The following is a 23,110-nucleotide window of genomic DNA, read 5'->3' as shown; positions in this document are numbered from 1 at the left end:
TTGTAGTGCGGTGCCAGCCGTCTAATAAAAAAATTGCTTAAAAATGCTTAAAGACCGGAACTGTCGACGAAATCTACAAAAGCTTTGACATTATTGCAGAACTTTTAGAAAATGTCATAAAGTTGACTGAAACTCGCCAAACAGTGGTACTTTACTCTTGTGGTGCAATGCCAACAGCCAAATTAAAAAACTGTTTAAATATATTTAATGTACAGAACTATTGCTAAAATCTATCAGGAACTTTAGAACTATTACGGGTGCAAGTAGAACTGCTGTTAAAATGTTCAATTTTCATTAATGAGGTGCCACTGAAAGTTAGCACCTCATTTTTTTAAATATTTTATGTATTCGTATGGAACTCGCTATAAAATGGTAATTTACTCTTGTAGTGCGGTGCCAGCCGTCTAATAAAAAAATTGCTTAAAAATGCTTAAAAACCTGATATGTCGACGAAACTTGCAAATAGCTTCGGAATTATTACAGAATTATTGAAAAATGCTATGTACTCGTCTGGAACTCGCTATAAAATGGTAGTTTACTCTTGTAGTGCGGTGCCAGCTGTCTAATAAAAAAATTGCTTAAAAATGCTTAAAAACCTGATATGTCGACGAAACTTGCAAATAGCTTCGGAACTATTACAGAATTATTGAAAAATGCTATGTACTCGTCTGGAACTCGCTATAAAATGGTAGTTTACTCTTGTAGTGCGGTGCCAGCCGTCTAATAAAAAAATTGTTTAAAAATGCTTAAAGACCGGAACTGTCGACGAAACATATAAAAAGCTTTGAAACTATTGCGGAACTGTTAGAAAATGCCATAAAGTTAGTTGAAACTCGCCAAAAAGTGGTACCTTACTCTTGTAGTGCAATGCCAACAGCCAAATTAAAAAACTGTTTAAATATATTTAATGTACAGAACTATTGCTGAAATCTATCAGGAACTCTAGAACTATTACGGGTGCCAGTACTATATTGTTACTCCATCGCTGTTAGAAGGATAGAGAAGAGACGTTGAACCCCACGACAGTAACACATATTTATCAAGTAATTTTTAATTATCTTAATTATCTTTTTTGCCAATACATTAAATATAATTATAATTCTTTTTTTTATTTGTATTAATTAAAAAATAATATATCGTTATGTAAAATGTATATTTTTAATTGCAGGTATGTTTAACTGAATACCATATCTAATTGTATATAATTGTATGTGGCGCCATATATAATGCTGTGTTAGTAGTGCATTTTGTATATAATTATATATAGCATTATATACAACTATATAGTCATATATAGCCATATATATTAATGTGGCTAATCTGGGTCCATATATAATCAGATATAGCACCATATCTAATTTTATATAATTGTATGTGACGCCAGATATAATGCTATGTGAGCATCCTATATATAATTATATATAGCATTATATATGGCGCCATATACAATTAGATATGCAGACTTGCCCGCTAGTTAGAGCGCGGCGCCGTCGATAGGCGGCGTACTCTCTCAGGAGCAAAGTGCAGTCGATCGGCTACATAAAGATCACTCGTAGCGTGGTTAAGGCAAGCAAAAATTAGCTTCTTGTTCCTGTCTGATGTGGAAGAGGACTGCCACTATTTTTATGATTTACTCATTAGAAATATCTATATATGGTTATTTATATATAAATATTTATATATCTGTATATGGTTACATACAATCTGATTGTATATAATGTTAATTATATATAATCATATATGATTGTATATAATTATATGTGGTTGTATATAATTATATATGGCTATGTGGTTATATATGTTTATATATGGTTACATACAATCGTATACGATTGTATAATGCCATTTTTTTATATGATTGTATATAATGTCATTTGAAGATCTGAAGAAAATAATGTTATTGAACTTTTACGAGAAAGAAATCTTGATATCTCAAAATTGAGTGTACCAATTTATTTGGATTGGTTGCAATTGAAAACTCACATTAATATTATCTCATGAAAAAATAATTTAGATATAATTATATATAATTATTTTTTCTCGGAAAGATTCATATATAGACTCAGTTGTTCTTATTCTTTCATATATGAAACTATATATGACTTTATAGGATTATATATATATATCTATATATGATTACTCAACTTCAATAGGTACAATCAGATATGACCTGATATTATTATATATAATCATATAAAGCATTTGCATTTCTTCAGATATAAGCCGGCAAGAACAATGGAGTCCATATATAAAAATATATATAAATATATATAAATTATATATAAATTATATATAGTGCCCATAAATAATTTATATATAATTATATATGCTGGTATATATAAATCATATATAATTACATATAATTATATATAACGTCATATATAATTATATCTAAATTATGTTTTCCTGAAATAATATTAATGTGAGTTTTCAATTGCAACCAATCCAATTAAATCGGTACACTCAATTTTGAGATATCAAGATTTCTTTCTCGTAAATTCATTATTTACATTATACATAATAATTTTGTTTTAGTAAAATGAAATTGTATGTAGGCACATTGTAAAGCCTCTTGAATGGCAAACTGGATTTACATGTGTGTATATTACATATGAATCTGATCTGAAGAAAATAATGTTATTGAACTTTTACGAGAAAGAAATCTTGATATCTCAAAATTGAATGTACCGATTTAATTTGATTGATTGCAATTAAAAACTCACATTAATATTATCTTATGAAGAAATAATTTAGATATAATTATATATGACGTATTTAAATATATTTGATTGATTTTATTGATCTTTCGACTGATTTGTGAATGTATATGTACTTAACGTTTTTTTTTTACTTTTATAAGGTTTTGATAGAATTTATCTTCTTTTTGTAAAAATCAAGTGATAGTGTTTCTTACATAATTTATTTAAATTGATTTATTTATTATACATTATTCATTTTTTAATTATAAACATATGTAGATGTACATAACATTATTAATATTTATATTGAATATACATGTATACGGCAATCATATTTGTTAATGCACATATGTTTAAATTCTAATAACAATATTAGTAAAAACACAATATAAACACAACAAATAACATTAATATAAATAAAATTATATATGTATATACATATATACAGGGTGACAGCTAACTGGCAGCCAATCTGTAATAGATAGATATATATAGATATACTAATAGATAGATGTATAGATATACTAATATAGAAATAAACATAAATATATATATATATATTTACGTTTATTTGTATATTAATATATCTATTAGTATATTTGTATACATCTATCTATTAGTATATCTATATATATATATATACATATATCTATCTATTACAGATTGGCTGCCGGTTAGCTGTCACCCTGTATATATGCATATACATATATAATTTTAATTATATTAATGTTATTTGTTGTGTTTATATTGTGTTTTACTAATATTGTTATTAAAATTTATACATATGTGCATTAACAAATATGATTGCCGTATAGTCATGTATATTCAATATAAATATTAATAATGTTACGTACATCTACATATGTTTATAATTAAAAAATGAATAATGTATAATAAATAAATCAATTTAAATAAAATTATGTAAGGAACAAACTATCACTTGATTTTTACAAAAAGAAGATAAATTCTACCAAAATATAACCAAAATATATTTTTACCTTATAAAAGTAAAAAAGAAACGTCAAGTACATACACATTCAAAAATCAGTACAAGATCAATAAAATTAATCAAATATATTTAAAAAACTTCGAAAAATCCTCCAAAGAATAAAAATTTATTCAAAAATTATTTAAGAAATGAAAATGTTTACCAATTATAAATATTGAAACAAAAACTTAACATGTTCGAGTAGCATTAATTATATACTTGTATACTTATCAATATCAATAACATAATATTTATACCTTCTTTTTTCTTATCTTATTTTAATCCTGATCCTTATCTTGTTTCCCGTTTCTTTCTCTCTTTCTCTCTTTTTTTCGTACCACACAATTTTTTTTTCTTAATTTTATATTCTCAACTGCGAGGTTATTTAATTCGCCATACAATATTTTTAGCAGTAATGCCTGTAATTGTCAACTATATATTTAAACTTATTATAATAAGAACTTAATTAATATACATACATTTACATAACAATATATCAATTTTTTAATCAATACAAATAAAAAAATTATAATTATATTTAATGTATTGGCAAAAAAAATAATTAAGATAATTAAGAATTACTTGATAAATACGTGTTTCTGTCGTGGCGTCCAACGTCTCTTCCTTACCCTTCTAACAGCGATGGTGATACAAAAATGGTTATATCATAATATTATTATATTAAATTAAATATGTCATAATATATTGTATTAAATTTCAACTTACTTTGTTAAGCATCAGTTAAACGTATCTGCAATTCAAAACAAATACTCTCTGCTATTTTATAATCTTCCAGTCTAAGTAATTTTTTCCCGGTATTTTTCTTGCTTCTTTTTGTGTCTTTCCGTCTCTCGTTAAACAGTCAAACTGTCAAAAACTGTCAACTATATAAACTGTCAAACTTCACACACGAACGAAGCGAGTCAAGCGCGAGACAGCCAATCGCGATCGGAATAAAGAGGCAACAATGCAATCGCGATTAGCAGGCAACTTTAGGGTTACATGGCTATTTTATAAGAGGACTAGAACATGCACGCGCTTCGCGCGCGCCAACTGTTATTTTTTTATTTGTTATTACACCCTGCATAAAATTACTATTGCATATAACATATATACAACTCGTTTATTTCTTAAACATTTCGGCCTTTGAAAAAAGGTTACATAGCTTAATTACATAATAACATAGGACTCTTAATGACTATTTACGCTTTTCTTTGTCATTTCTCGTCTTTAATACATTTTTCATCCATTTTGTACCTATATTTACCTCTGATAACATTTTCCTAACAGAGAAATTTTGTCTTCGCAATTCTGTAAATTCTTCTAATATTGGTTCTAAAGTCTCTACTTTTAAATTGTATAGCCTACACTTTTTCCTTTTTCCAATATCTATTCCCTAATGCCTCGTTTCCGCACTTAAATCTCGCTATCATGGACTAACTCCCTACTTTTATTTTATTTCTGTTTATCTTTCTAACCCTTCCAGTGAGAAATAACCATCAAATCGACATCAATTTGATTTGATCAATGCAATTTATATCAATTCTCCCTTAATTTGATATCAATTTGATGGGTTATTTTTCTAACTAAGTTATGTATATACATAAAGTTTTTTCATAGAATTCCTGATAAGTTTCAGAAATAGTTCCGTTGATTTATTTAAAAAAAATTGATATTTGAAAATATGAGGTGCTATTTTCCCCTGGCACCTCATTAATAAAAATTGAACGTTTTAACAGCAGTTATACTTGCACCCGTAATAGTTCTAGAGTTTTTGATAGATTTTAACAATAGTTCTGTATTCTACATTAAATATATTTAAACAATTTTTTAATTATACGGCTGGCACCGCACTAAAAAAGTAAACTACCATTTTATAGCGAGTTCCAGACGATTACATAGCACTTTTCAATAGTTCAGCAATAGTTCCAAAGCTTTTTGCAGGTTTCGTCGACAATTCCGGTCTTTAAGCATGTTTAAACAATTTTTTTATTAGACGGTTGGCACCGCACTACAAGAGTAAACTACTATTTTATAGCAAATTCCAGACGAGTACATAGCATTTTTCAATAGTTCTGCAATAGTTCTAAAGCTTTTTGTAGATTTTGTCGACAGTTCCGGTCTTTAAACATTTTTAAACAATTTTTTATTTGATCCTGTCTTGCACTATCAGATATGAATACTACGCTATGGTATTTAAACTTCAGCCAATTTTATGGTATCTGATAGGTATGTGTTAGTAATGTAATTGACATTTTTTAAATTTTAGAGTTGGGTTAGTTAATCTAATTTTTAACTAAGTTAATGAAATTTAATTGATTATGAAATGAATTCTATTATGTTAAAAGTTACGTAAATAAATACTAATTCTATTAAATTTACGTTAAGATTAATTTGTTTCTAGTTAAAGTAAAAGTTAATTTTGAGAAACTTTTTTATATTAAATTAAAAAGTCATATGATTTGTTTAAGTTAAATTACCAACATAATTACAATATTATTTGTCAAATATATTTAATTTTAATATAATATTTTATTTGTAAATCAACTTACAATGTCGCTCTATTGTTAACCAGTAATTCATGACATGTATAAATACTTATCCTTAGAGGTTTAGAAAGAGGTTACTTATAAATACCATTGTTTGTCAAACGAACTGTCGATAAAACCTACAAAAAGCTTTGAAACTATTGCAGAAATATATTGGAGAATGCTGTGTGGTTGTCTGGAACTCGCTATAAAATTGTAGTTTACTCTTGTAGTGCGGTGCCAGCCGTCTAATAAACAAATCGCCTAAAAATGCTAAAAACCGGAACTGTCGACAAAACCTGCATAAAGATTTGGAACTATTGCAAAACTATTAAAAAATGCTATGTACTCGTCTGGAACTTGCTATAAAATGGTAGTTTACTCTTGTAGTGGAGTGCCAGCAGTCTAATAAAAAAAATTGTTTAAAAATACTTAAAGATCGAAAATGTCGACGAAACCTACAAAAAGCTTTGTCACTATTGCAGAACTATTGAAAAATGTTATGTACTCGTCTGGAACTCACTATAAAATGGTAGTTTACTCCTGTAGTGCGGTGCCAGCCGTCTAATAAAGAAATTGCTTAAAAATGCTTAAAGACCGGAACTGTCGACGAAACCTGCAAAAAGCTTTGGAACTATTGCAGAACTATTAAAATATGCTATGTACTCGTCTGGAACTCGCTATAAAATGGTAGTTTACTCTTGTAGTGCGGTGCCAGAGGTCTACTAAAAAATTGTTTAAAAATACTTAAAGACCGGAACTGTCGACGAAACCTGCCAAAAGCTTTGGAACTATTGCAGAACTATTGAGAAATGCTAAGTACTCGTCTGAAACTCGCTATAAAATTGTAGGTTACTCTTGTAGTGCGGTGCCAGCCGTCTAATAAAAAAATTTTTTAAAAATGCTTAAAGACTGAAACTGTCGACGAAACCTACAAAAAACTTTAACACTATTGCAGAACTATTAAAATATGCTATGTACTCTTCTGGAATTCGCTATAAAATGGTAGTTTACTCTTGTAGTACGGTGCCAGCGGTCTACTAAAAAATTGTTTAAAAATACTTAAAGACCGGAACTGTCGACGAAACCTGCAAAAAGCTTTGGAACTATTGCAGAACTATTAAAATATGTTATGTACTCGTCTGGAACTTGCTATAAAATGGTAGTTTACTCTTGTAGTGCGGTGCCAGCCGTCTAATAAAGAAATTGCTTAAAAATGCTTAAAGACCGGAACTGTCGACGAAACCTGCAAAAAGCTTTGAAACTATTGCAGAACTATTGAAAAATGCTATGTACTTGTCTGGAACTCGCTATAAAATGGTAGTTTACCCTTGTAGTGCGGTGCCAGAGGTCTACTAAAAAATTGTTTAAAAATACTTAAAGACCGGAACTGTCGACGAAACCTGCCAAAAGCTTTGGAACTATTGCAGAACTATTGAGAAATGCTAAGTACTCGTCTGAAACTCGCTATAAAATTGTAGGTTACTCTTGTAGTGCGGTGCCAGCCGTCTAATAAAAAAATTTTTTTAAAATGCTTAAAGACTGAAACTGTCGACGAAACCTACAAAAAACTTTGAAACTATTGCAGAACTATTGAAAAATGCTATGTACTTGTCTGGAACTCGCTATAAAATTGTAGTTTACTCTTGTAGTGCGGTGCCAGCCGTCTAATAAAAAAATTCTTTAAAAATGCTTAAAGACCGAAACTGTCGACGAAACCTACAAAAAACTTTGTCACTATTGCAGAACTATTAAAATATGTACTTGTCTGGAACTCGCTATAAAATTGTAATTTATTCTTGTAGTGCGGTGCCAGCCGTCTAATTAAAAAATTCTTAAAATTGCTCAAAGACCGGAACTGTCGACGAAACCTACAGAAAGCTTTGTCACTATTGCAGAACTATTAAAATATGTTATGTATTCGTCTGGATCTCGCTATAAAATGGTAATTTACTCTTGTAGTGCGGTGTTAGCCGTCTAATAAAAAAATTGTTTAAAAATGCTTAAAAACCGGAACTGTCGACGAAATCTGCAAAAAGCTTTGGACCTATTGCAGAACTATTAAAACATGCTATGTACTCTTCTGAAATTCGCTATAAAATGGTAGTTTACTCTTGTAGTGCGGTGCCAGCCGTCTAATTAAAAAATTCTTAAAAATGCTCAAAGACCGGAACTGTCGACGAAACCTACAGAAAGCTTTGTCACTATTGCAGAACTATTAAAATATGTTATGTATTCGTCTGGATCTCGCTATAAAATGGTAATTTACTCTTGTAGTGCGGTGTTAGCCGTCTAATAAAAAAATTGTTTAAAAATGCTTAAAAACCGGAACTGTCGACAAAACCTGCAAAAAGCTTTGAAACTATTGCAGAACTATTAAAATATGCTATGTACTCGTCTGGCACTCGCTATAAAATGGTAGTTTACTCTTGTAGTGCGGTGCCAGCCGTCTAATAAAAAAATTGCTTAAAAATGCTTAAAGACCGGAACTGTCGACGAAATCTACAAAAGCTTTGACATTATTGCAGAACTTTTAGAAAATGTCATAAAGTTGACTGAAACTCGCCAAACAGTGGTACTTTACTCTTGTGGTGCAATGCCAACAGCCAAATTAAAAAACTGTTTAAATATATTTAATGTACAGAACTATTGCTAAAATCTATCAGGAACTTTAGAACTATTACGGGTGCAAGTAGAACTGCTGTTAAAATGTTCAATTTTCATTAATGAGGTGCCACTGGAAGTTAGCACCTCATTTTTTTAAATTTTATTTTTTTAAATATTTTATGTATTCGTATGGAACTCGCTATAAAATGGTAGTTTACTCTTGTAGTGCGGTGCCAGCCGTCTAATTAAAAAATTCTTAAAAATGCTCAAAGACCGGAACTGTCGACGAAACCTACAGAAAGCTTTGTCACTATTGCAGAACTATTAAAATATGTTATGTATTCGTCTGGATCTCGCTATAAAATGGTAATTTACTCTTGTAGTGCGGTGTTAGCCGTCTAATAAAAAAATTGTTTAAAAATGCTAAAAACCGGAACTGTCGACAAAACCTGCATAAAGATTTGGAACTATTGCAAAACTATTAAAAAATGCTATGTACTCGTCTGGAACTTGCTATAAAATGGTAGTTTACTCTTGTAGTGGAGTGCCAGCAGTCTAATAAAAAAAATTGTTTAAAAATACTTAAAGATCGAAAATGTCGACGAAACCTACAAAAAGCTTTGTCACTATTGCAGAACTATTGAAAAATGTTATGTACTCGTCTGGAACTCACTATAAAATGGTAGTTTACTCCTGTAGTGCGGTGCCAGCCGTCTAATAAACAAATTACCTAAAAATACTTAAAGACCGGAACTGTCGACGAAACCTGCAAAAAGCTTTGGAACTATTGCAGAACTATTGAGAAATGCTATGTACTCGTCTGAAACTCGCTATAAAATTGTAGTTTACTTTTGTAGTGCGGTGCCAGCCGTCTAATAAAAAAATTTTTTTTAAATACTTAAAGACCGGAACTGTCGACGAAACCTGCAAAAAGCTTTGGAACTATTGCAGAACTATTAAAATATGCTATGTACTCGTCTGGAACTCGCTATAAAATGGTAGTTTACTCTTGTAGTGCGGTGCCAGAGGTCTACTAAAAAATTGTTTAAAAATACTTAAAGACCGGAACTGTCGACGAAACCTGCCAAAAGCTTTGGAACTATTGCAGAACTATTGAGAAATGCTAAGTACTCGTCTGAAACTCGCTATAAAATTGTAGGTTACTCTTGTAGTGCGGTGCCAGCCGTCTAATAAAAAAATTTTTTAAAAATGCTTAAAGACTGAAACTGTCGACGAAACCTACAAAAAACTTTAACACTATTGCAGAACTATTAAAATATGCTATGTACTCTTCTGGAATTCGCTATAAAATGGTAGTTTACTCTTGTAGTACGGTGCCAGCGGTCTACTAAAAAATTGTTTAAAAATACTTAAAGACCGGAACTGTCGACGAAACCTGCAAAAAGCTTTGGAACTATTGCAGAACTATTAAAATATGTTATGTACTCGTCTGGAACTTGCTATAAAATGGTAGTTTACTCTTGTAGTGCGGTGCCAGCCGTCTAATAAAGAAATTGCTTAAAAATGCTTAAAGACCGGAACTGTCGACGAAACCTGCAAAAAGCTTTGAAACTATTGCAGAACTATTGAAAAATGCTATGTACTTGTCTGGAACTCGCTATAAAATGGTAGTTTACTCTTGTAGTGCGGTGCCAGAGGTCTACTAAAAAATTGTTTAAAAATACTTAAAGACCGGAACTGTCGACGAAACCTGCCAAAAGCTTTGGAACTATTGCAGAACTATTGAGAAATGCTAAGTACTCGTCTGAAACTCGCTATAAAATTGTAGGTTACTCTTGTAGTGCGGTGCCAGCCGTCTAATAAAAAAATTTTTTTAAAATGCTTAAAGACTGAAACTGTCGACGAAACCTACAAAAAACTTTAACACTATTGCAGAACTATTAAAATATGCTATGTACTCTTCTGGAATTCGCTATAAAATGGTAGTTTACTCTTGTAGTACGGTGCCAGCGGTCTACTAAAAAATTGTTTAAAAATACTTAAAGACCGGAACTGTCGACGAAACCTGCAAAAAGCTTTGGAACTATTGCAGAACTATTAAAATATGTTATGTACTCGTCTGGAACTCGCTATAAAATGGTAGTTTACTCTTGTAGTGCGGTGCCAGCCGTCTAATAAAGAAATTGCTTAAAAATGCTTAAAGACCGGAACTGTCGACGAAACCTGCAAAAAGCTTTGAAACTATTGCAGAACTATTGAAAAATGCTATGTAACCTCATTAATAAAAATTGAACGTTTTAACAGCAGTTATACTTGCACCCGTAATAGTTCTAGAGTTTTTGATAGATTTTAACAATAGTTCTGTATTCTACATTAAATATATTTAAACAATTTTTTAATTATACGGCTGGCACCGCACTAAAAAAGTAAACTACCATTTTATAGCGAGTTCCAGACGATTACATAGCATTTTTCAATAGTTCAGCAATAGTTCCAAAGCTTTTTGCAGGTTTCGTCGACAATTCCGGTCTTTAAGCATGTTTAAACATTTTTTTTATTAGACGGTTGGCACCGCACTACAAGAGTAAACTACTATTTTATAGCAAATTCCAGACGAGTACATAGCATTTTTCAATAGTTCTGCAATAGTTCTAAAGCTTTTTGTAGATTTTGTCGACAGTTCCGGTCTTTAAACATTTTTAAACAATTTTTTATTTGATCCTGTCTCGCACTATCAGATATGAATATGTGTTAGTAATGTAATTGACATTTTTTAAATTTTAGAGTTGGGTTAGTTAATCTAATTTTTAACTAAGTTAATGAAATTTAATTGATTATAAAATGAATTTTATTATGTTAAAAGTTACGTAAATAAATACTAATTCTATTAAATTTACGTTAAGATTAATTTGTTTCTAGTTAAAGTAAAAGTTAATTTTGAGAAACTTTTTTATATTAAATTAAAAAGTCATATGATTTGTTTAAGTTAAATTACCAACATAATTACAATATTATTTGTCAAATATATTTAATTTTAATATAATATTTTATTTGTAAATCAACTTACAATGTCGCTCTATTGTTAACCAGTAATTCATGACATGTATAAATACTTATCCTTAGAGGTTTAAAAAGAGGTTACTTATAAATACCATTGTTTGTCAAACGAACTGTCGATAAAACCTACAAAAAGCTTTGAAACTATTGCAGAAATATATTGGAGAATGCTGTGTGGTTGTCTGAAACTCGCTATAAAATTGTAGTTTACTCTTGTAGTGCGGTGCCAGCCGTCTAATAAAAAAATTGCTTAAAAATGCTTAAAAACCTGATATGTCGACGAAACTTGCAAATAGCTTCGGAACTATTACAGAATTATTGAAAAATGCTATGTACTCGTCTGGAACTCGCTATAAAATGGTAGTTTACTCTTGTAGTGCGGTGCCAGCCGTCTAATAAAAAAATTGTTTAAAAATGCTTAAAGACCGGAACTGTCGACGAAACATATAAAAAGCTTTGAAACTATTGCGGTACTGTTAGAAAATGCCATAAAGTTAGTTGAAACTCGCCAAAAAGTGGTACCTTACTCTTGTAGTGCAATGCCAACAGCCAAATTAAAAAACTGTTTAAATATATTTAATGTACAGAACTATTGCTGAAATCTATCAGGAACTCTAGAACTATTACGGGTGCCAGTACTATATTGTTACTCCATCGCTGTTAGAAGGATAGAGAAGAGACGTTGAACCCCACGACAGTAACACATATTTATCAAGTAATTTTTAATTATCTTAATTATCTTTTTTGCCAATACATTAAATATAATTATAATTCTTTTTTTTATTTGTATTAATTAAAAAATTAATATATCGTTATGTAAAATGTATATTTTTAATTGCAGGTACGTTTAACTGAATACCATATCTAATTGTATATAATTGTATGTGGCGCCATATATAATGCTGTGTTAGTAGTGCATTTTGTATATAATTATATATAGCATTATATACAACTATATAGTCATATATAGCCATATATATTAATGTGGCTAATCTGGGTCCATATATAATCAGATATAGCACCATATCTAATTTTATATAATTGTATGTGACGCCAGATATAATGCTATGTGAGCATCCTATATATAATTATATATAGCATTATATATGGCGCCATATACAATTAGATATGCAGACTTGCCCGCTAGTTAGAGCGCGGCGCCGTCGATAGGCGGCGTACTCTCTCAGGAGCAAAGTGCAGTCGATCGGCTACATAAAGATCACTCGTAGCGTGGTTAAGGCAAGCAAAAATTAGCTTCTTGTTCCTGTCTGATGTGGAAGAGGACTGCCACTATTTTTATGATTTACTCATTAGAAATATCTATATATGGTTATTTATATATAAATATTTATATATCTGTATATGGTTACATACAATCTGATTGTATATAATGTTAATTATATATAATCATATATGATTATATATAATTATATGTGGTTGTATATAATTATATATGGTTATGTGGTTATATATATTTATATATGGTTACATACAATCGTATACGATTGTATAATGCCATTTTTTTATATGATTGTATATAATGTCATTTGAAGATCTGAAGAAAATAATGTTATTGAACTTTTACGAGAAAGAAATCTTGATATCTCAAAATTGAGTGTACCAATTTATTTGGATTGGTTGCAATTGAAAACTCACATTAATATTATCTCATGAAAAAATAATTTAGATATAATTATATATAATTATTTTTTCTCGGAAAGATTCATATATAGACTCAGTTGTTCTTATTCTTTCATATATGAAACTATATATGACTTTATAGGATTATATATATATCTATATATGATTACTCAACTTCAATAGGTACAATCAGATATGACCTGATATTATTATATATAATCATATAAAGCATTTGCATTTCTTCAGATATAAGCCGGCAAGAACAATGGAGTCCATATATAAAAATATATATAAATATATATAAATTATATATAAATTATATATAGTGCCCATAAATAATTTATATATAATTGTATATGCTGGTATATATAAATCATATATAATTACATATAATTATATATAACGTCATATATAATTATACCTAAATTATGTTTTCCTGAAATAATATTAATGTGAGTTTTCAATTGCAACCAATCCAATTAAATCGGTACACTCAATTTTGAGATATCAAGATTTCTTTCTCGTAAATTCATTATTTACATTATACATAATAATTTTGTTTTAGTAAAATGAAATTGTATGTAGGCACATTGTAAAGCCTCTTGAATGGCAAACTGGATTTACATGTGTGTATATTACATAAGAATCTGATCTGAAGAAAATAATGTTATTGAACTTTTACGAGAAAGAAATCTTGATATCTCAAAATTGAATGTACCGATTTAATTGGATTGATTGCAATTAAAAACTCACATTAATATTATCTTATGAAGAAATAATTTAGATATAATTATATATGACGTATTTAAATATATTTGATTGATTTTATTGATCTTTCGACTGATTTGTGAATGTATATGTACTTAACGTTTTTTTCTTACTTTTATAAGGTTTTGATAGAATTTATCTTCTTTTTGTAAAAATCAAGTGATAGTGTTCCTTACATAATTTTATTTAAATTGATTTATTTATTATACATTATTCATTTTTTAATTATAAACATATGTAGATGTACATAACATTATTAATATTTATATTGAATATACATGTATACGGCAATCATATTTGTTAATGCACATATGTATAAATTCTAATAACAATATTAGTAAAAACACAATATAAACACAACAAATAACATTAATATAAATAAAATTATATATGTATATACATATATACAGGGTGACAGCTAACTGGCAGCCAATCTGTAATAGATAGATATATATAGATATACTAATAGATAGATGTATAGATATACTAATATAGAAATAAACATAAATATATATATATATATATTTACGTTTATTTGTATATTAATATATCTATTAGTATATTTGTATACATCTATCTATTAGTATATCTATATATATATATATACATATATCTATCTATTACAGATTGGCTGCCGGTTAGCTGTCACCCTGTATATATGCATATACATATATAATTTTAATTATATTAATGTTATTTGTTGTGTTTATATTGTGTTTTACTAATATTGTTATTAAAATTTATACATATGTGCATTAACAAATATGATTGCCGTATAGTCATGTATATTCAATATAAATATTAATAATGTTACGTACATCTACATATGTTTATAATTAAAAAATGAATAATGTATAATAAATAAATCAATTTAAATAAAATTATGTAAGGAACAAACTATCACTTGATTTTTACAAAAAGAAGATAAATTCTACCAAAATATAACCAAAATATATTTTTACCTTATAAAAGTAAAAAAGAAACGTCAAGTACATACACATTCAAAAATCAGTACAAGATCAATAAAATTAATCAAATATATTTAAAAAACTTCGAAAAATCCTCCAAAGAATAAAAATTTATTCGAAAATTATTTAAGAAATGAAAATGTTTACCAATTATAAATATTGAAACAAAAACTTAACATGTTCGAGTAGCATTAATTATATTCTTGTATACTTATCAATATCAATAACATAATATTTATACCTTCTTTTTTCTTATCTTATTTTAATCCCGATCCTTATCTTGTTTCCCGTTTCTTTCTCTCTTTCTCTCTTTTTTTCGTACCACACAATTTTTTTTTCTTAATTTTATATTCTCAACTGCGAGGTTATTTAATTCGCCATACAATATTTTTAGCAGTAATGCCTGTAATTGTCAACTATATATTTAAACTTATTATAATAAGAACTTAATTAATATACATACATTTACATAACAATATATCAATTTTTTAATCAATACAAATAAAAAAATTATAATTATATTTAATGTATTGGCAAAAAAAATAATTAAGATAATTAAGAATTACTTGATAAATACGTGTTTCTGTCGTGGCGTCCAACGTCTCTTCCTTACCCTTCTAACAGCGATGGTGATACAAAAATGGTTATATCATAATATTATTATATTAAATTAAATATGTCATAATATATTGTATTAAATTTCAACTTACTTTGTTAAGCATCAGTTAAACGTATCTGCAATTCAAAACAAATACTCTCTGCTATTTTATAATCTTCCAGTCTAAGTAATTTTTTCCCGGTATTTTTCTTGCTTCTTTTTGTGTCTTTCCGTCTCTCGTTAAACAGTCAAACTGTCAAAAACTGTCAACTATATAAACTGTCAAACTTCACACACGAACGAAGCGAGTCAAGCGCGAGACAGCCAATCGCGATCGGAATAAAGAGGCAACAATGCAATCGCGATTAGCAGGCAACTTTAGGGTTACATGGCTATTTTATAAGAGGATTAGACTAATATTTTTGCGATGAGCATATTTGCACCTTTTAATTAGAGCGTAGCAAATGTAAGAAAGCATATTAGCATTTATTAGCTACGCTTTCTCATATTCACACACATTTCCTTCTTTCTGTTTTGAACTTACTCAAATATGCTTTATTTTATTTACGCTGAAAATTCAAAGAACACGTAGCTAGGTAGATTTTTTTCATTTCCTAATTTTAAATGGACGTTGTGAGCATATGATAGCTATGACAGACATTTAATGACAAATGTAAGAACTGAATCGATATCATCAACGAAATGGGCTACGGTGTACCAGACATAGTCTTGTATTTCAGAAGATCTTGGGCAGAAGATTTGAAAATCCTCAAAGGTCCTTGATTATCCATCACAGTTCTCCACTGAGTATTGTTGAGTAAATCAGTATAATTTAATACAGGTAATATTAATTCGCATTTAACAACATTAAATAGATTGCTTGGTTTCGTAATTTTATTTCTGTAATACGAAAATCTCATTCAAAGTCATGAAAATAAGATAGGAAATGAATATAAAATATAGATAAAATATACAACATTAAATGTAGATACAAATTATAATTAAATTTATCCTTTTAAAAGAATACCCTTTAAAAATTATATTTTAAAATAAAACGTATAAATGATATAATTAATAAATGTTTTTATATATAGGCAGGCTTTCTAGATAAAACATTCAACACAAGGAAATGTTGAATAAAAAATTAATAAGTTTAAAAGAATAAATCTGTAAAAATTATATAAAGCTATATAATTAATTTCATTTCTATGATATTATCACAATAATTCATATTAATCCCTTCTTGTAACATAACAACAAAAATAGTAATTATTACCATATCAATTTTAATTTGAAAATAACAAGAAATTATTGAGCAGTTTGTAGATAATTTGTGGAACTATTAAATTAAAGATTTAATATAAGTAATAATTTATCTGCAAGTTGCAAATTTATAAAAAAATTCATACATAAAAAATGACATTATAAAATATGTACGATTGCTGAGTGTAGCAATGCATATTAAGTAAAAAAATGCATATTTAAATCAAATAGATTGTTCACATTCGGTTATCTTTAATTCACTTTTAGTCTTATCTTTTATAGCATAATTACACATTGACAATATCCATCAATATCTAATCATAATTACATAGCTTTATCCATCTTGCATACTCCTAAAAAAAAACGCAAGTGAAATTGCGTTACATAATGTACCTTAGGATCAGAGACAATAAGTAATGTGCACATATATATTTTCCAATTGAAAAGATATGCCTGAAGCATACATACAAAATACATCACAAGCCGTCAATTAGTTAGTTTTGATTATAATAATCGCTAGATTATACTAAATTGAATGTATTGAATGCAATTTCCTGTAACCAATGTACATTTAATTATTACAGTGTACAAGCGCAAAAGAGATGTACAATGCTAACACATTCTTTGGTATAACAATTAAATATAACCCCATATTAAGATATTAATAACATTTGATTATAATAATGCTCAGAGAAGCCAATTTGTACTAATTAGATATATAATAAGCTTATAGATGTGTCTGGTCATAATTTCGAGAAATATTGTTAATATATAATTTATTTTTGTTGCCAGCTGATAAATTTTTCAATAAATATAATAACGTGCACTATTAAAGCCTATTCTTAATTCACCATGTATTTAAATATTCGTGTCTCATGTCTCTGTAGATTTCAAAATATTCGTAATTATTTTTGTAAAATAAAGACAGGAATATACGTTAAATAAAATTATTTTTGGATCTCGATAAAGCATAGGTAAAATTATCACTGTTATATTTGTATTGATATCTTTATCTATGATCTTGAACAATTTAATTTAAATGTATAACTTGTGCAATGTATTAAATATTTGAGAATTTTAATTATAAATTGTGTAAAATTTATTTTTTTTTGTTAATAGCACTAATAATGTCTTTATCTTTAAAAAGATCATAAATAATGATACCAATAGTCAATATATATAATAAGAGATTGATTGGTAATTATTATGTAGAATATAAATCTGGTTAAATATAGGCCTTCTGATGGCATTGATTAATATATGTTTTATATAATCATTTTATCTTATACATCAATACATACATATATATTTGTATATAATGTTTTAGATAATTAGGTGTAAATCACGTCAAATCAATTTAACATTAGCGTCCATGAGCCACTATCGATCGATAGAATGGAATTTTGATCATTAGTGCACATTACATTACAGTACATATTAAACAAATATAAAATATTAAATCGAAGTGCCTGTCCTCTCCCGCTTTATCACTCCCAATAATTAATACATTACTTGATACAATTATTTCACATCGTGCTGCATAAAGTGGGAGACAAGCTTTTAACTAGACTACAATGTAATTAAATTTAAAATATTTAATGTATACTTAAATAAATGTAAAAGTTTCTACATAAAAATTAATGAAACTTTATAGATACCGATTTAAAATATTTCATATTTTGTATAGAAAGTAAAACTATTACGTAATATGCAAGAACAAAAATCGTTATATATAATAATTATATAAAAAATAATTGTATATTAAATTGGAAAGTACGTTTGTTTTAGAATTAAATATATCCGCCAGAAATCTATTGAAGAATGACATAACTTGATTCATATCTTTCCAAGTTTAATTTGTAAATAAAGACTTTATTATGCTTCATGATTTTAGTGATGTATAACATTTTCACCTTATAATAATCCTATTTAATACGTATATAAGATTATTTTAACTAATAAATACACCAATTGTCACTTGTTACCTCATGACGCGACATGCGCAAAATTAAATTGCACAAAGTAAATGTGTTCAGATTAAAATGAAGAGCAGGAGTAAAGTCAATTCAGATCGGAGAAGGATGAAGCGGTGGACAGGTAAGCCCCAGCCCCTAGCAGCACCCACCACCCTGCGCACTACCTTGTCCTCCAGTTCCTGCTAAACCTCCAGGACTTGTTGGTGAATGTTGTGGTCCAATCTTAATACCATTTGCCTGTACAATTCAATTGTTGTTAATTTAGAAACAGTCTAGCGTTATTTACACAGAGCGACTTTTGACGCTTGTCGCTGACGTCTTTTATTGCCAGCTTGTTGCTCTTATAGAGTAAATTTCTGACCAATAAAATTCGCTAGTATTAAAGCATTTACACGTTGCTAACAAAGTCGCCAGCATTTTAGCGTTTTCTATTCGCTAGCGTTTACAATTTTAAAGTGCGCGGTGTAGTCGCTGCGACAAAATTGTTACCGTTCTTGTCAAAATAACTATCAGCGTTAAAAAACGTTCGTGTCAAGACGGTAGCATATAAATCAGCGAATAATTTGATATACTGTGCATATACGAGATGGCCAACTGATATTTCGACTTTGTTGTTTGAACATGCATATATGTGTATGTGTTTTTTCCTGTTTTTCAAATATAATGTAAAAAAACTGATAAAAAGAGATAAAGATATGTAACTATATTATCACTGTGTATTTATGTTATTTCTTATCTTCTTTCATATTAATATAAGATAAACAGATAAATGTTTATGTTTTATGATTATACAAAAGTATGTTTTCTTTAATACACATTAAAAAATAATAAATTAAAATGTCAGAAAAAGAATGACAGATTCAAAAAAAGCATAAAATTATGTAAAGTTTTCTTTTTTGATTTTTACAATAAAGCACATAAGCAGATTATTAAAAGAATTATTCATTAATCATACCTCATTGTTAATGTCAAAGACTCCCTCTTGTATTTTTTCATAAATTTCTTTTGCCGTATTGATGAACGCTTCTTCTACATTAGCTGCAGTTTTAGCACTGGTTTCCATAAAAACAAGACCATGCTCCCGTGCAAAAGCCTCGCCTTCTTCTCTCCTCACCTCTCTTCGGCTATCCAGATCACTTTTGTTACCAATTAACATGATAACCATATTGGAATTTGAATGTTGCCTTGCATCTTCCAGCCATGTTGTAAGATGATTAAAAGTTTCCCTACGTGTAATGTCATATACCAATAGAGCTCCGGCCGCTCCACGATAATAGGACCTCGTTATAGAACGAAAAGCCTCTTGGCCCGCCTATAAAATGTAAATCAAGAAAATAATTAACAGTTTATCTTTCCTAATAAAAAAAAAAATAAAATTTACAAAATTTCATTTGTATCTAAAATCATTTAAAATTTAAAATAAAAAACTTTAATTTGTAAGATTTTTTCAATAATGATTGAAGATCTTTCTTTAGATAAGAATCTAAAGCTATGTGAATTTCTTTATAAATAATAATGTGTGTTAACTTATAAATATCAATTAATAATATACTTCTTGATTAAGAACTATGAGCTTATTAATAAATATTAATGACGTAATGTAATTTTAAAATACAAATATAAATAAAAATTAAATAATTACAGTGTCCCAAATCTGCAGTTTAATTTGCTTGCTATCAATGGTAATCATACGAGCACCAAACTCGACTCCTATTGTCAAGTCATGAACTGGCTGAAATCTCTTATCCGTAAATTGAAGAAGAAGACAGGACTTTCCAACTCCTATACAAAAATAATATCACCATATTTATATATATTATAATGCCGCTGTAACAAAATGAATTAAAAATATCAAAGTTCTCTATGCATATTATCTTATTTTTTACAAGTTTTTATATTATATACTCGTGATATCGGATTCTTACATAACTTTACATCCATTATTTATTATAGTAATTTGCAATTGCAAAAATTTAAATTTTATGGAAATAAAATTAAAGCAATATTTCTATACAATAACAAAAAATGTACAAGCTACACAGTTGGAGCAGTGCAAAACAGTTCCATCGTAAGACACAACGTATAATATATGCTATTTATAGACATTAACATAGAAATCGACGTGATAGTTCGCCAAGCCGTACAGAGATCAATCGGCATGTACCAGCAAGAATAAATCAAACGACAATATGACACGAGACAAGTAGTCCAAAAATCAAACGCATCAAATATCTGCTGACACGCGACGTGTATATTTAAAGGGGTAAATGTGCATCGAGAGAAATCTCCCCTTCGTTGGCAGCCTCCGGGAAGCGGAATTGCTATTCTCGTGCTTACGTATCAGCGATATTGTCGCGCGCCACGGAAACGAAAACAATGGGTCCTGTCACGGACGACGTAGAAGATACGCACGGAGGAGCGACGAAGGTTTTTTCGCGGCGGTGCGAAACCCTCCGCACGCACGTCACATTATTTACCTGTGTCTCCGATAATGATATACTTGAACAGGTACGCGTACGACATTTCGACGATACGCGAGGTTGACGGTGAGACGCGCGGACAATCTTTCGGTGAGAGACACACCAGGAAACAGAACTCTCCCTCCCTGTCACGTCTCTTATCTCTTCTGCTCCAGCATGACGTCACGCGGGCGCTTCGGCAGGCCTCGGGTTACTTCGACTTTCCGATAACTCCGACGCCGTCGTCGAGACACGTCGTCGATCGCCGATTGGTCGACGTTGGTGAAATTGAGAGCTCATCTTGAGATCTACCGGAAGACGCGGCCGTTCAATTTCTTATGCCGGGGGCAATGCTCACGATATGTTGTTGCATTCGAGATTGGCTACATTCAGAAAACACAACCGTTGCACAACAGTTGAGTAATTCGCTAATATAATTAGTCTAAATTTAGAGATCTAACAGTAAGGATTAATAATCACTGACCGCTCACTGATCACTTTCTCTTATCTGTCCGCAAACATATTACGGAATCAGAGTTCATGAAAACTGAATTTAAGTGTATAATTTCATTATTTTGGATTAATCTCATTTTTAGAGCGATTTAAAGGACCTCAAAGCGTTTTTGCGTATCAACAAGGCTATAATTAAAAGAGAATTCACGATTACGCGCCTCTCGATTGAGATCGATCGATCCGTCGATCGATCGTCGCGATCGTTGCGGGTTTTTCGGTCGCGTCGGTTGGCGGCAGTGCTTGGCGCAACCCCGCTTGATGCTCGCGCACGTTGCGTCGGTCACGCAATTCCGAATTGTCGCAACAAGTACGGTACAGCGCGCGCGGTAACGGACACTTTTTACGGAGTTCCGTTTAGAAAAGGTTGTTTGGAATTCATTGGAATTTCCGTGATTCCGTCGAGGGCGTCGAGTATTTTTTTACGCGCACACGCGTGTATTGTTCTACGCGCGCCAACCGCCGTCGATTCTCGCCGCCCTTTCACCGACGACGGCGACGACGACGACGACGCTGGAGAAACGTCGGGCAGAGCGCCCCGACTCCGACGTAAAGCGCGCAAAAACCGAGCAAGAGATCGCCGACGAGATTCAGGTAATAAACAAAACTCGCCGCGGGCGAGCGATCATCGCGGCAGAGAGAAAGAGAGAACTTGATCGGGGAAACGACGGTTCAATGTGTACCACCGAGAGCGAATTAACCTTAACGGAACGTTGCCTTATCCAACAAACCGAATCGTCGGGCTCGACGTGAAGATCCAATCGCGTTCTTGTGTCAAGGCCGATTTTTTCTTACTGTTCGTTCGACGCCACTTGTCAACATTGACACGCTCCGTGACGTTATTCCGTCGAATTTCGATTTTATCTCCGAACTAACCTTTCCCTCGGCTATGCCTCAACTGTGCTCATTTCCCCCGAGTTTAATAGAATGATTTGAGAAGTCAGGAAGATATAATGCAAGTTTAAGAAGCCTTCTTGTGCGAAATAATTGTGCCAATAGGGCAATTAAAGCAACATGGATCCTTCTATGAGAGAAAAACAAATGTATTTTCCACTTTAAAAGCAATATATGGAAATAATAACAAAAT

The 23,110-nt window shown here is 30.0% G+C and overlaps 1 protein-coding gene and 1 long non-coding RNA gene across 2 annotated transcripts; both read right to left on the bottom strand.

The window, feature by feature from the left end:
• Window positions 1–138: 138 nt before the first annotated feature.
• Window positions 139–23,103, bottom strand: LOC118648760. The gene is made up of 4 exons (XR_004965428.1): window positions 22,332–23,103; window positions 11,356–11,359; window positions 2,141–2,144; window positions 139–149 (listed from the first exon to the last, which is right to left on the bottom strand). It is a non-coding gene; the product is annotated as an uncharacterized LOC118648760 (long non-coding RNA).
• Window positions 17,493–21,688, bottom strand: LOC118644240 (ras-related protein Rab-2). The gene is made up of 4 exons (XM_036295166.1): window positions 21,532–21,688; window positions 20,697–20,836; window positions 20,010–20,366; window positions 17,493–19,291 (listed from the first exon to the last, which is right to left on the bottom strand). Exons 1-4 carry the CDS (start codon window positions 21,575–21,577, stop codon window positions 19,190–19,192), a joined length of 645 nt encoding a protein of 214 aa, XP_036151059.1. The 5' UTR covers window positions 21,578–21,688; the 3' UTR covers window positions 17,493–19,189.
• Window positions 23,104–23,110: the final 7 nt, after the last annotated feature.

The sequence above is a fragment of the Monomorium pharaonis genome, unplaced genomic scaffold, assembly GCF_013373865.1.
Source record: "Monomorium pharaonis isolate MP-MQ-018 unplaced genomic scaffold, ASM1337386v2 scaffold_664, whole genome shotgun sequence".
NCBI classification, from domain to species: Eukaryota; Metazoa; Arthropoda; class Insecta; order Hymenoptera; family Formicidae; genus Monomorium; species Monomorium pharaonis.
The sequence above is the reverse complement of the archived record's forward strand: the minus strand, read 5'-3'. Positions and strand labels throughout refer to the sequence as shown.